The sequence below is a fragment of the Lutjanus erythropterus genome, chromosome 19, assembly GCF_056507025.1.
Source record: "Lutjanus erythropterus isolate fLutEry1 chromosome 19, fLutEry1.hap2, whole genome shotgun sequence".
In the NCBI taxonomy this organism is placed as follows: domain Eukaryota; kingdom Metazoa; phylum Chordata; class Actinopteri; order Lutjaniformes; family Lutjanidae; genus Lutjanus; species Lutjanus erythropterus.
Window position 1 is genome coordinate 4,383,582 of NC_139335.1, and position 15,418 is coordinate 4,398,999.

Below are 15,418 nucleotides of genomic sequence, written 5' to 3' on the forward strand. Positions count from 1 at the left end.
GAATGAGATGATGCTTCCAAACTTTTGACTGGTGCTGTATATATAATAACGTCAGTGCCGACATGAAAACAGACCAGAATCCAACATGAGATGAGTCACAAATATGACCAGACTGAACTCCGTTCTCTTTCACCGTCAAACAAATTGAGGAACACAACAGCAGGTTTTGCCTTAAATTACCTGTCAAGTGCTCTAACATTCATTACTTCAGCTAATCCAAAGAGTGAGCCATCATCTAAGTTACACATGACATGACAGTGAAAAATTAGTGTGTAAATGTCTTGTCTTGACTTAAAATGTCATTTAAATTAAATATATACCGATACAATGCAGAATACAAGCATAATGTAACGAGTTGTGCATGCAGAGCTCTGCTGGCAAGTTGATGAATGGCAACCTTTATTCAGGAAACACAATACAGCTAAGTCGTTTTAGCAATTAGTCGCTTTAATTTAACATTTTAAGAAATATATACACATTACAGGATTTAAGGCATGACCTCGGTGTCCTAAATGGTAGCTACAGGCCTGCAAGTCACCCAATCCAACAGTGTGGTTCTCTGCTGTGTATTTAATAGTTTTTTTGACAACAATAAAGCTCTCTGGCACACAGGAAGAAGATAACATTCATAGTACTCGATGGTTTTGGTCTTTTCATGTGATCTGATGACAATAAAGTAACTGTGAAATATCACCAGCCTTTACCTTTAAAGATGACAGCAGCATATGAATAGTAAGGGTTTAATAGTAGATCGAAAATTAACCAACTACTGTGTTAACCCTTTTCCCAAGAGGTCAGGAGGGAGGTGGCGCAGTGGGGGTGGCGGTCTCTCTGAGTCCCATTTGAAGCCCAGCGAGGCCGCGGCTCATTTCTCAAACTCATCTCCGATGCACCCACATCGGCCTAACGAGAGCCCATGTAGGGACAAAAACCTATTAGGCCTCCCCAGTTACAGACAGCATCTCCATTTACAGCTGTCAATAGTACAGCTTGGCCTACAATAATTATCCCCCAGGAAGGAGCCGTCTCTGCGCGGCTCGCATTAGTCCGTCCCCGAGAGACCGCCAACCTGAATCCTTCGATATCTAAAGTCCCCGTGAATAGCGGCGCTTTGGGAGGCAGGATCAAGGCCTGAACCGAGGGGGAAGTGTGTCACGAGTATTCCCAGTCCTCTCCTCTCTGCATCCCTCGCCTTTAACCAGATGTATCAGAGTGTGTGTGTGTGTGAGGAGGGAGGGGAGTCGGATCCCAGTACAGTCGTAGAAAAGAGATCAGCATGAGTAGGAAGAGGAGGAGGAGGAGGAGGAGGAGGCCGCTGAAACCAGAGAGGCCGGGCAATTCCTCCCAGGATCCACCGACATAAAAGGATCGCCTCTTCTAGGTGACCTAACCATTTAGAACGATACTGAAGCCGTGTACAGTTAAGGGGGAAATTCAAAACAGCCCGACCAAAGAAGCCACAAAAAAGAAATCAATAGATGCAACAATAACAATAGACATCAGCGCAGCGGAATGCCATGATAGAAAATCCAATTACAAATCAAAGGAAGGCAATTTTAGAAAACGGGAGATCTCGAGATAAGTCCGAGGCAAAGACGGAGAGAGAGATGTGACATCAAGACAATAACAAGTGCTGCTTTTTCCTCTTTAGACATAACTAACGCCCTGCTTCCCACCCAACAGCACCGTCTTAGATAATAGAGTTACATTTACGAGCGTTGCCATATGCCCACCCAGTGCCTGGTAAATAGAAAATCCATGAGATGCCATGTTTTTATGGCTCTGAAGACAGCTACTAACTACCATGAGCAAACCTGAGCTACCCCGTCAGCTTCGGCTTGTACCATAAATATATTTATACTTTAATACAGGCCTACAGCGGTGAGCATTGCATCCCGTAAAAGCCTCACCACACTGTAATTCATAACTCCCTCAATATCCAGCGCCATAACTCATGAAATGAGCCACTACAATACAAATTGACGGTCGGAGAGAAGTGACATCATCCTGCGGAAGGAAGGATGAAGCCGGTGGAGAAACTCTCCCTTCTGTCGAGAAGAGGGACGGCCCTTCAGCAGCACTGTGATACCGCCACTTTTTTTTTTTGTAATCAGAAGCCCACAGTTCTCCCACCACACCGCAGGGAGTCTCTCCTTGTGTTAATGAAAACAAACATTTAGCCGGGATTTATACGCGCCGCAGCCGACTACAAAGAGCATCAAAGCAAACTGCCTGGGAACACACACCCAAACACTGCTGCACACAAATAAAGGCAAGGTATGCTTCGCTAATCTTTTATGTAATAAACTCCTGTCTTCCTGTGATATCATGCGGCGCCATGTTCACACATAATAAGCAAAGCTGTTCAGAGCCCAACTTAATACAGTGTCTTATTTGAAATGCAAACAAACTGTGAGGCAGAGGCTATCACCTCAATCTATTCCCCTTCTGTTCTCTGGCTGTCATCTTACACGAGCCGACGCTGCAGCCCTGCACTGTGGCGAGGGGGAGATGGGGGAGAGGAGGAGGAGGAAGAGGAGGAGTGGCGGCGGTGGCGGTGGGGGAGAGGCGGGAAACGGGGGCAGCATCCTACGAAGGATGGGTGATGTGGGAGGAAAGGGAGAGACGCCGGCCACGGTGTGATTCAGTGGGGTTGTTTCCCCTCACAGCGCTGCAGGGCGAGGATTTACCGCAAAGAGAGAAAAAAAGAGAAGAGAACAAAAGCTGCTGATACATTAAAGGGATTCGAAGCAGAAAGGGATGTTTCATGAAAATAGCACACAGGAAGAAGTGTCAATTTCACCTCCGTCTCAGACTTTTAAAAGGAAACTACTGTGGACACACACACGTGGCAAGGTAGACACGCACACACACTCAAGAGGCTTACTGGCCATTCTGAGGATTTGGATGTAACGGGGATGTAGTGGCAGGTAAACCCACCTAAACTCAGTTTGTTAACATTTTTACTCGTGGAAAAGGAGCTCAGAGAGGCTTTTCACGGCCTGACATAAAAACGTACAATATAAAATACTGCCATCATCAAATTTAGGGCCGCAGCTGCAACGAATAATCCGTCGATCATTTTCTCGACTACTCGATTAGTTTCTCGAGCCATAAAATGTCAGGAAAATGTTAAACTGCAATTTGCCAAAACCCAAGGTGATGAAGAATTTAGACTTTTTATTTTTCTTAAAAATACACAGACCGATTAAACCATTAGTAAAATAGCTAGTGATTAATTTAATAATCCATTAGTAATCGATTAATTGTTGCACCTCTGACTGTAGCATATAAAATATAACAGTCATTAAATTCAGGGCTTTAACTAATGATTATATTCATTATTGAGTCATCTGCTGAACATTTTCTTAATTAACTGATTAGTTGTTTGGTCCATAAAATGTTGGCTGATGTTTCCCAAAACCCAAGATGGCGTCCTCAAATGTCTCGTTTTGTCCGCAGCCAAAATGATATTCTGTTTTTCTGTTGGAGAGGAGTAAAGAAACCAGAAAATAAACATTTGACAAGCTGAAAGCAGAGTTTTTCCTCAAAACAAGAGAAGACCTTCACTGATTATCAAAATAGTTGGCGATTAATTCAGTACTGAAAACTAATCGATTAATTGTTGACACTCCAGTCAAAACTACTATAAAAATAGTCTGGCGACTAAGGTGTTTTGAGGAAAACTGAATCTTCAGTCAGAAAATAACTAATTTTAAAAGTATTTTTTGTTATGATTGTTTGCGGATCACCAACCTAAGGTGATAGATTATCCTCATTTTTACAATAATACAATACAAACACTAAGCCAGAATTCTAATTTACTGAGAATAAAAAATAAATCTTTACACAAAGTGTAATTTTTGTTTGAGAATGAGAGTTTGTGGCCTTGGCTCCTCTACAGTGTCTGTGTTGGTGTCACCTGGTTGTCCACATGCACCCCCCCACACACACACACACACACACACACACACACAATCCCTGGCGGGGTGTGCCCGCTCTGGACAGATGGGTGGGAGGGGGTGAGGACCATTACCATGATGGTGGGGGAGAAAAAGGGGAGGGGTAAGGACTCGAAATGAGAAAGAAGCAGGAGTTTCCATCGCGAGGAGCAGCAATCACTGCAGTAACGCACACTGTTTACTGCAACACATGCTGCTGGTAGTAAAAACTGAATTGGACGCTCGACCCCCCCATCCACCACCCCCCACCCCCCCCCCCCCCCACACACACACACACACACACACATCCCAGATCATCCCAGCACTCCTGTCCTCAACTCTCTCTGAATTAAAACATGTGAATAATTCAGCAGACTGACAGACAGACAGACTGACTGACAGGCATACGGGCTCTTAAGAGTCACCTTGTTGTTGATTTTTTTTTTCACCTCCCCTTCAGAAAATTGCCGTCTTCAGGTTTCACAAAACAAGGGGATCAGTGACAGAATCAATTTCCAAAGGAGGCGGACAAAAAGCAAAAAAAAAAAGGAGGAAAAATCAATGTTAATTTGCAGAGATATATAATTATTCAAAGTGCTGTCACTTGATGGTGATCACCATTAGAAAAATGAAAGAGTGAACTCACTGCAGGCCTTTTAAAATTGAGACAATTCAAAATATAAAACAAGTTTTACAAGACTAAATGTCACGTGTGTTTCTCTACAAATCTATGGTTTTTCTTTTATCCCTAACAACATGATTTTAACATGTGTAACAAGGGATATATGACTACGATAAGCCAAAAATAAAGTGCATGGTTAAAGTGATACGAATGTAGGATGTGTAAGAGATATGTGAGCATATTGCTTCTGCCTGTCACTTTTCAGTCACTACTTAATGCATAAAAGGTTTGACTATGCTTCTACCGTCTGTAGTGTTTCTATTTATTGTATATTATGCTGTATAATACATTAGAGCTGCAACCATTAATCGCTTAATCCATTATTAATCGATTATTAAAATAATTGCCATCTATTTTGATAATCGACTAATCAGTTTGAGTAATTTTTTAAGGGAAAAAAGTCAAAATACTCTGATTTCAGCCTGTTAAATGTGAATTGTTTCTGGTTTCTTTACTCCTCTCTGACAGTAACTTTAATATCTTTGGGTTGTGGACAAAACAAGACATTTGAGGAAACACTAGTCAACATTTTTCAGTATTTTATGAACCAAAACAACTAATCAACTAAACAATTAATTGAGAAAATAATTGACAGATTGTAAAAATAATCCTTAGTTGTGTTCTTATAATGCATACTGTATGTTTACACACTGTATGTGTTTTGAATGATGACTAAATAAAAATACTGCTACTACTAAATAAGAAGAGATAAAATAACCAAAAGCAAACAAACATGTGATTCAGATTCAGTTTTGTTTTCACGTCACAAAACTAAAATGCACTCAGACTGGAGCTACATATGTTTTTCTTCACATAATTTAAATACCAGCAATGTTACACACAATGACGGTTACATGTCAGTGGCCTCACAGCTCTAAATACTTGATTTCTGGGGTTTAAACTGAACTAATAAAAAAGGAATTAAAAAAAAAAGGATCATTTGGAGTTTTGCCGAGCAGATCCAGGCTGGGGTCAGGTTAGGTAACACAGTCAGAATTTCGGCAGCACACAGGTAGCAACAACACGTGGACAAATTGGTCTTTTTCCTGCACATTTCTCAACGAACAGCTGAAGAAAAAGTTGGCATCTAGACGAAGAAGTGATTTATTCTTTGAAAACACACAAGCCTAACTGCAGGACAGCCTTATCTTTACAGCAGAGAAGTGACGAGGAAGTGATGAGCACGACTAACTGACCGGGAAAACATTTCCAAGCTGAATGAGTCATGAAGATGTACACAAACACTGCGTGGTCCCACATCACGGCCATCGCTAATTCACCGCTTTAGTATCACTAAAAAAAAAAAAAAAACAGGGGGGAGGGAAAGGAGAGGAAATGAAGAACAGGATAAAAATTAAAGGGGTGAGCACCCCCCACCCCCTCATCCTCCCATTCATCCCCTTTACCCCCCAACCACACACACACACAAAAGACAAGGCAGGGTGAGGGTCAAGGGTTACGGGAGGGGTGAAAGCACTAAGGGTGAGAGCACAAAGCGAGCGCAGCGGTGCCATCACGTGCCGCCGCGGAGGAGCGAGCGCACGGAGGATGGAGAGCAAGCAAGTGTGGAGAGAGAGGGAGAGAGAGAGAGCGAGGGCGACAAAGCGAGCTTCAGTCAGTCTTACCTCGGGCAGGTAGAGGAACGCGGGGGGACACTGGAGCGAGTGAGGTAGCATCCCGGAGCCGGAGAGCAGCAGGCAGCCGGAGTTGGCCATGGAGCTCAGCGTGGGGTGACGGGACGCTTTGCGCATTTAGCAGGGAGATCCTTTCGCTCTACTCTCTTTCTTCTTCCTCTCTCTCTCTCTCTCTCTCTCTGGCTCGCTCCCACTCACTCACTCTCTCTCTCTCTCTCTCTTTCTCTTCTTCTCCTCTTCTTTCCGTTCTTCAGCCTCCTCGTGTTTTTTAAATCTCCCTTTTTTTGCTGGCTTTTGTGTCTCTATTGAAGATGGAGCGGGGAGGCGAGCGGTGCGCAGACAATGTGCATGTTCCACCTTTATCACTAACGCACTCTCTCTCTCCGTCTCTGTCTCTCCTTAGGTCTCTCTCCCCTCTCTCTCCCTCTCTCTCTCTCGCTCACTATCCCTGGCGCGACTCTGTTTACTTTGAGTGCGATAAAAGCCAACATAAGCATTCAGACACAGAAGGGGAGGTTCTGTGCAAGCCGAGGAGGAGGAGGGGTTGTAGAGCCGACAGGGGGTTGGGTAGGTTAGGGTGGGGTTATAAAAGTGGTGGTGGTGGTGGTAGCATTGAGGGAGGTGGGAGGGGAGCCAGGATGGGGGGGGGGGTTACTGATGAAGTCCCCGATGGATTCATACATCAAACGGGGCCGGCTGAATAACAGAGGGGATGTGAATGACATTAGAACAGCTGATCCTGGGCATTAGCACCTCGTGGGACACTGCATGCTGCCTTTTAATTGCGGGCCCCCCCACCCCGCAAACACACACATAAACACACACACCCCCTCGGTGGCCGGCACCACCTCCCCTCTCCTCCCTGTGCGTGTGTGTGTGTGTGTGCAGCTCAAGGACACACACCGTACAGCATGTATAACAGATATATCTGTGAAGCCGGGGGTAAATGCATTAAAACAAAAAGCGGCCGTTATCAGGCCTGTTAGTGACATCCCTCTGGTAAAGGAGCAATATGTAGCATCCAAAAATGAAAACTGCAATCCAAATAGCCAGTTGGAGACAGAGACGGTATTTAAAATAGTTTGAATCCCTATTTAATAAACAATCCTAAATTAAGGTGAGTCCACATGCAAAGAAGTTCAGGCAGGCTGCAGGAACGCTGCAGGAGTGCAAGACGAATGTAACACGGTAAACGTTAAATTATAGTAAATATATGACAGATTTATCCTTTAACGAGCATCCGACTGAGCGCGTACCGTAGAGCACACTAAACTGTAGGAGCAAAACAAGCCAGAGCTTCCTTGTAACGTGTATTGTTTTGATCAATTCTGTTTGATACGGCTTTAAAAAGAAGCAAAGAGAATGTGTTACATCACAGGTGCCAGGAGGGTATGGAGACTCCATTACCTTCAAGTTGAAGGGAAACACAAAAATCCAACTTTATCCAGCACAGCCCGAGCTTCAAAACTTTTGCGTCACAGTAGAGGTCGGTGGTACATTGGTCACCACCAGGATGTGTGGCTACTCTTGTACTCTTCATCTTGTAATTCATCTCACTACAATCGAGTCAAGACAATTTATATTTATGAAGCCCAAAGTTACAAATTTGCCTCCAAGAGTTTTATCATCTGTACAAGATACACGGCTTTAGATCCTCGAGCGTGATCTGTCAGAGAGAGGCCAGTGGAATCAAAGGACTGAATGGAGAGTGATGATGATGAGTTCTACATATTGGGTGGCTAGACCTCTGGATGACTGCCCTCTCCTTTTTTTCAGCGAATCAACTAGTTAATTTTTACTTCCTTTCGTTGGAGGTTATGAAGGCTTGTCATCTCTGTCAGTAACTACTGTGATTCTTTTGCTCCTTTTTCATGCACATTCTCCTTCGCTCCTTGTTGTATATTTAACTAATCTCATCTTTAGTCGAGCATCTGAACAGCGCATAAACATCTTATTTCCTATAAATTTCCCTGTTGTTTTGTTATCTAAAAGTTTTTATGATGCAGCAGAATCAATAAATGGTTGTTTTTTATCAGCAGTAACACAACACGACTCCTATCTCCTATCAACCTGAAAGCGAACATGAAACAGTAAAATAAAGCAGATAACTGAAAGTACAAACAGGCACTTGGGAGAGAAACTAAACTTCAAACCACAGAGATTCAGTTAGAAGTTACAAAAGTACTGAGAGCTGAACATACAGACACTTTTAAAAAAAGTGTTTCCTTTTGCTGTCCTGCACAGACATAAGTAGAGTCTCTGTTTTCAAAAGCACAAAAAAATTATTAGACCAAGTTAAAAAAAAACCAAAAAAACCCCCAAAAACTTCAATTGGTAACACACAAATAATTTTTTTCAAAAGTTCAAGCTAACAAGATAGATGAAAACAATTGCTTTAAGTCAGAGGTACGTGATAATCAGATTGCTTTCAAATCAGCAATTTGCAACAACAATTTAACCAATTCAGGTGGACGATATATCTAAAATAACATTTGTCTCGTGTTAGACTTCCTCTCTCTAAGCCACCAAGAGAAAATGGCAGCTCAGCTGCAGGGGGGAATCTGGAAAAGACACGTCCAGCCAATACGACAACACAAGAGAAACCATACTAATGTGCTTTAACTGAAATAAGAACAGCAGGATAAGGGGATGAGGTGTAATTTCAACTTGTTATAATCCACTAAAGTAGACTGCTGAGTGAAACTCATTCAAAACATCACATTACTTCACCTACTAATGAAATACACTTTTTACAGTGTATATTACCTGTAGTCTGACCGACTAAGTTCGGTGCTTTGGCCACACTGACAGTAATAATAGGCTCCTGCTGTGGGAAACACAACACGACCACGGAGGAGAATTAACTCACTCTGCAGATTAAACAATTCCCAGCATGCAGCAGGGGGACGGCTGACCCGCAATTACACATTCATAGTTGCATTTGATGAACTCAACAGAAAGAAATAAAGCGTCAGTAATTCAAATAAATGCTCACCTCCACTGGCAGCCATGTTTATTGCAGGTATACAGTCTCATTCCTGGATAATTGGCCTGACTGTTTGATGCACAGATCAGTCATCGCAGATATCTGACGTGGTTTAGGCTGAACGGTTTGGCATCGCCCGCTAAAGATGGCTATCCATCTCCCTGTCTCTCCTCTGTGTGCTTTTCTGTCTGTCGCTCTTCTGCTCCCTTTTTTTGCTCTGTCTGTCTGTCTCACCCAGTTAATAATTCAAATGAGCACTGCCAGATCACTCCCTTCAAAGGGAGTTGCTGGAATGTTCTCAACGGTGCCTTTTTCTTTTTGTCATGTGAAATCAAAGCCCTGAAACGCGGTAGAGATATCCTCAGTTAACTCCCCACTCACTGCTGTTCTGTCAATTAAAGAAAGATCAACAACCGCTGCGAACGGCTCACACTTGATCACCAAAAGAAAAAAAAAAAGTGATCTTAATCATTATCATCCTCATCATCGTTTTTGTCACTGTCGCCCTTTGTCTTCCTCTATTTCTTCCTCGCGGCGCAATCACCACATCGCTGTGGCAGCCCTGTAATAATCAGCATAATCATTATTACCACAATCACCATCATCATCACTGTCACTGTCGACTCTGTCACGTCTGTCTTCTGAGCCCGTGTTGCCGGCCCGCTATAGAACAGGAATTACCCTCCGAGGCAGGACTTAAACGTCTTTGATTGTCATTGAGTCTGCATGTGTGCGGATTTGTGCAGGTGTGTGTTGGGTCTCTAAGATTCGGCTGATTTGAGGCATTACAAGCTTTTAAATCCGGTTTTTAATCTCCTCTCAAAAACATCCACCGGCACGTCCGTCTTTGGCGTGACAGAAGATACGGAGTGGCTCGTCTTTTGAGCTTGTGTTATTTTAATGTGCTCCTCAAACCAAAAAAAAAAAAAAAGGTTGAAAGCAGCAGTTCCAGCAGTAAAAAGCCATCACATGCACTGGGAGCTCAGTCAGCAATAATCAAAGGCAATACAAGCGGCGACTAATGGGGCCCAAACGATTGGCGGCGCATTCCTGTTCTCCACTGTTTATCGTATGACCGCTGATCAATACTGCGCACTTGCACTAATCTTCATAAGAGATGACTGTTTATTTCCCTCAACTCCCATCACTCTGACAGTGGAAGAAGGAGTACTCAGATCCTTTACTTAAGTAAGAGTAGCAATAACAACACCATGTAAAATCATCCATTAAAGCAGAGGTCTTCTATTCGAAACATTTCCTATGTCTTATCAGCCAAATGGAGCTATGAATCGAAAGTGAAACACAAATTATTTACAGCACAATCAGGATCTTGAAGCTAATTTTTAACTAATGCCAGACAAGTGCAGGCAGTGAGGTTGCACTGAGGCCCACGGGGTGGAGGGAGCAGGTCCTCCAACAATGCGTGGAGCTCTTGTGAGCAGTTATGCAATGATCATTTCTGGGTAATATGTCTGTTGTCTGATGTCAAGTCTCCATTTGATCATAACAACATGTGACAGTCAGAGTGCTAACTGTGGTTCTGATAGCTTTATCTTTGACCTCTTTATTTCCCCAGTACAATATCCTAACTAACTCAATCAACTGTAAAATTCAGCATATTGTTTCTAAAACATATACACTTTATGGCGTGTGTGTTGTGTGCCTGTTGGGCCTGTTGTAACGGTGCGTACCGGGGCCTGTCGCCCCCTTTTGTAATACGATCATATATTTCGTAAGTTAAATCTTGTTATTTAACAGCATATTTTATATTATTTGTCATAATTAAAAAGCATTTTTCAAATTTAAAGTCTTTAAAAGGTCTTAAAAAATTGCATATATCATGTTTTATTCACTTCAATCAATTTTTCAAAGTTTTACTCCTCAAAGTCTGTTTCAGAAGTCCTCCGCACGCTGCCAGGAAAGAAGTTCTGCTGGGGAAATACATAATCTGTCATTTTTTAAATTAACTTATTGCCTCAAAGTATAGAATATATACAGAATCTTAAATTTCTGAACCAAATGTGTGTTCATATTTAATATCGGAATGTAAAGGAGCCCCAGGTTTATAAACTCTCCAGATTCCCTGAAAAATACAGAGGACACAAACTCACGTGTAGCTGCAGCTCCTGTTTCAGTTAATTAGTAAGCTAACTGTAGCTGTCAGATTTATAGAAAAGTGCAGCATCACCTTCAGAAATGTAGTGGAATATTCAATGGAAGTGCACCGGTTCACAAAATTGGAGGGAATTTAGCTGGAAAAGTCTAATAAGGTATTTTATTACACCCTCTCAGACATCCCATTACGACGGTAACTCCACAGTTTGCTGTAGAAACTGTGGAAATCTAAATGCAAATCACTATCACGTTTTCTGGGATTGCCCTGCTATTAGATACTTTTTGGAGAGGGATACACAGTGCCTTACAAGATATTTTCAGATGTCATGTGCCCATGGAGAGTAAGAGCATATTTTTTTGGAATCTTACCTCAAGAATGGTAGAATAAGATAAATACACACCAAATGTGCTGCTGGTAGTTGCTAAAAGGCCCCAATGAGAAAATGGTTATCACAGGAGAGTGCAACTTTAAACGACTTGATGGACATTACAATTGACATTTACAAAATGGAGAAAATATGTTAACCATAAGATGGAATTGTGTGTGTCATGGCGGAAAAAGATGGGTTAACTATGTAATACCCTGCAATCCAGACTTCATTTTTACAAATCTATGATTTTATTATCTGACAAGGAAAAGATCAGGTTGTGTTTTTGCTCTAATTTTTCCCTTGTGTTTGTGATAGATATCAAAATAGGGCATTTCAGGCAAACATAAATGGGTGATGTATATGCATCCAATATGTTAAAGTGTCAATAAAAAATATATATAAAAAGAAATGTAGTGGAATAGATGTAGCAGAAATTGTAAATACTCTAGTGGAACATGATGGTGCAGTAGTTGAGTAAATGTACTCCTTCTGAACTTGACTATGGACACAGCTCCCCCATCAGGAGGACCACCAGACTGAGAACAATACAAACATGTCAGAATGGGGATTATGCAACATTATGCACAAACTTTGTAAATATGTATGAAAGTAAATATGAAACTCTGTCCGATTCTCCATTAGTCACAGTGTAGGGTATAATTAGCCCAGCTGAGCCACTGATCTGATCACTCCAGTTGAACAAGAGTCCGAAGGGGAGCACTTTGGTTCCCCCCTACGCCCACCCGCTCGCCCCCGCTGGACGCACAGCCAAGACCTCTGGAGACACGCTCTGAAGAAAACAAAGCGGCAGTGTTTGGCGCTGGTGGATTTCGTTGAGGAGCTGCAAGGCCTTTGGAGGGGCACCCTTGAAGTGCCCCTCTGACAGCCTTCCTCATTATCTGGCATCTCCAGAGTGCCAGCCAACCCTGCTGTAGAAGAGGGGGCACGAGGACGCCTCGATCAGCCCGCCCCGGGGGTACCCAGACAGGGGAGGGTTGTGCTCTCGCTAAAGGTCCGCTGATTATATCTCAGGCCCAGAGCTTCAGGGATCCCCGCTAATTAAAGGTTGTGTCATATCTGTTAGAGATAACAAACCTATGTAGCTCATCTTTTTTTTTTTTCTTAACTCAGGGAGTTCATTTTACTGACTTCCCTCCTCCCCGCCAATATATTGCATTCTCCAGCAACATGTCAGGTTGCAGGCTCGGTCTGTATTCAAGGCTGACCAGCTTTCTGTACCCAGAGGAGAAGGTTCCTGTTTAACCTGCCCTCACCCATCTCAGCGTGCCAGCGGTGTTGTGGAGGCATCGGGGATCCTTTGTCTGGAGGCATAATTAAAGCTCTCGTTCATTATTTCTTCACTTTGAGCGCAGATCTGAGTAATTAGGAGGCAGTGCCATGGGGGGGAGGGAGTAGCGGAGGGGGGTGGGGGGGGGGGGGGCACATACAGAGAAAAACATGCACACAATCACACGTCTGCACTCATAAAATCCAGAAGAAAGTGCGCCTGCACGTACATGCGCGCGCACGCGCACACACACACACACACACACACACACACACACAGGAAAAATAAAAGCACTTGTTCAATCTCAGCACCAAATGAGTCGCATTCATCTCCCACCTATCTTTGGATGCCAATATCTGGCACCGAGTGAAGTATGCTTTTTCTCCCCTCAAAGCTGTCATGTACTAATGCATTGATTAAAAATTTTGATTAAATGGACAGTTAAGGGAGGAACTGCAAGAGTGATCTGCGATCCATGCCTCAATTGGACGCTGGGATAGGATGTGGGGGCCCTGGCTTTTGCTGCGTTCGGCGCTCAGGCACTTGCTTCTCTAATGGATTTCGAAACAGAGCTTGGCTTTTATATGGTGTCATTCATCCTCATATGTTTTCGCCTGCCGCGTCTCAAAATCACTGCTTCTTTATGGCAAACTAATGCACCCGGTGCTAAGATCAGCAGGTTGGCTCCGGCCATCGCTCACCAAGCTCCGGCCAGGTATTAGGACGTTTCGAAAAAGCTTCCATCGGCGGAGGCAGAGCAGAAACCGAGCCTCCCACACTGCCATACATCAACCCTCCACGCCGCACCATCTACAGCCGAAACACACATACACACACCGCTCCTCCTGCCGCTTTGACAGGGAAGGAAAGGAGGGGTTGATGGAGCTTTATGGCAGTGGACAGTCATGTCAATACATCGAGCGTTTTACCACCCTCTTATCCAAAGGTCTGGTTTGCTTGTCGCCGCGAAGCACTGAGGCCAGGGGTGTGTGTGATCATCCTATAGGTGGTGGGTGGAAGACAGGAAGGGTTTCTGTTGAAGCATGGTGGGAGACAACAAACGGGGGTTGATGGCTCACGCCCTGTTAGCCCTCTAGGCCGAGAGAGGCCATGATGGAGCGGGAGCTGACAGGGCAGAGGGACGGCCAAGCATGGAAATCACATCAGATCAATGATGAAAAATTCAGTGGCGGCAAGAGTCGCTCTTGGGGACGATGTCACATGGTGCATGTAAGCGTGTGACTACTGAATGTACATGGAGAGGCTAATGTGTCAGCCAGCAAATATGCATTCACCCATTTTGTCCTCCAGGGTTGGAGCGGTTAGTTAGAAATGAGCTTAATGGCAGGCAGGAAATAAATGTAAGAGAGACAAAAGGATGCGTTTGTGGTGCTGTGCGTGTTTATGTGGACTTCTGTAGGTATTTAAAATTACAAGTTTGTCTGTGGGGCTTTACAATCTGTCATATATCATCTTCTGTCCCTAAACCATCAGCTACACACCAAACATCCTTTAACACAGGCCTCTCAAACTTAAATCCATTTCAGGCTACTAAATTTCACCCAATCAGATTAGTGATAAAAAAAAGTCAGTAAATATCTTTGTGTTCATTCACTGACACACCATGTAGTTTACTGTGAGGTGATGTGAAAGTTTTCTTTAGCGTTAATAACGTTCTTATATCCCTGGTTGTACTGTACCAAACCATTGCAGGCAAGGTTGCAAATCTTAATGGCTTCATGGTAATTTTGGAATCTTTGCAAGGCAAGGTGATTTCAGTTAAAAAAAAAAAAAAAAATCAATATCCTTCACTTAAAAATGTGTGTCCACATCAGACCTGCTCATCCACATGTCAGCCTCAGACACTGGTCAGTACCTTGAGTTAATGGATATTTTACTGGCTGGATTAGCCAAAAAAACTTAAATCCCTATCTGGTTATTTCATTTATAAACAGATTCCCAAATGAATTCCAATAAAATAAATTATTTAATGATACCATGACTGAAGACATTATTGATGTTGCCCAATATCAAGTATTGGATGTTCCTTTCTTTAGACATGTCACTGTTCACCATAGGTTGCTGCACTCTTGTCTGTACAGGCTACTCTAGCTTAAAGGAGCAATATGTAAGAATTAAAGTATTATAATATATGATCAACGTATTTCTCCCCGCTGCATCCTCCCCAGACTCAAGGAAGCACAGGCAGGCTGCAGGAGCTCAAGTTGAGTGCAACATTGCAATTTCACAATAATGAGCGACAAGGAGTCCTCCACTGTTAGTTGATCAGCTGTTTATAAATGTCAATGCGAAGTTAAACTCGTTATCTTGAAAACAAAAGTCCACGGCTCTGAAATACACACAGGCTGCCTGCCAGACTCCACTGACATACTGCATACAG

At 43.2% G+C, this 15,418-nt stretch overlaps 1 protein-coding gene across 6 annotated transcripts in view; it reads right to left on the reverse strand.

Moving 5' to 3' along the window:
• LOC146309109 (RNA binding protein fox-1 homolog 3-like) overlaps positions 1-15,418 on the reverse strand; it is a 520,112-nt gene that overhangs the window by 112,257 nt on the left and 392,437 nt on the right. The window contains exon 1 of one of the 6 annotated variants that reach the window (XM_084743795.1): positions 6,249-6,709. The exons of the other annotated variants lie outside the window; for them this stretch is intronic. Within the exon in view, the coding sequence (XP_084599921.1) occupies positions 6,249-6,374 (126 nt within the window). The 5' untranslated portion in view covers positions 6,375-6,709. Of the gene's footprint in view, positions 1-6,248; positions 6,710-15,418 lie in introns of those variants that run through there. 6 annotated transcript variants of the gene reach the window in all.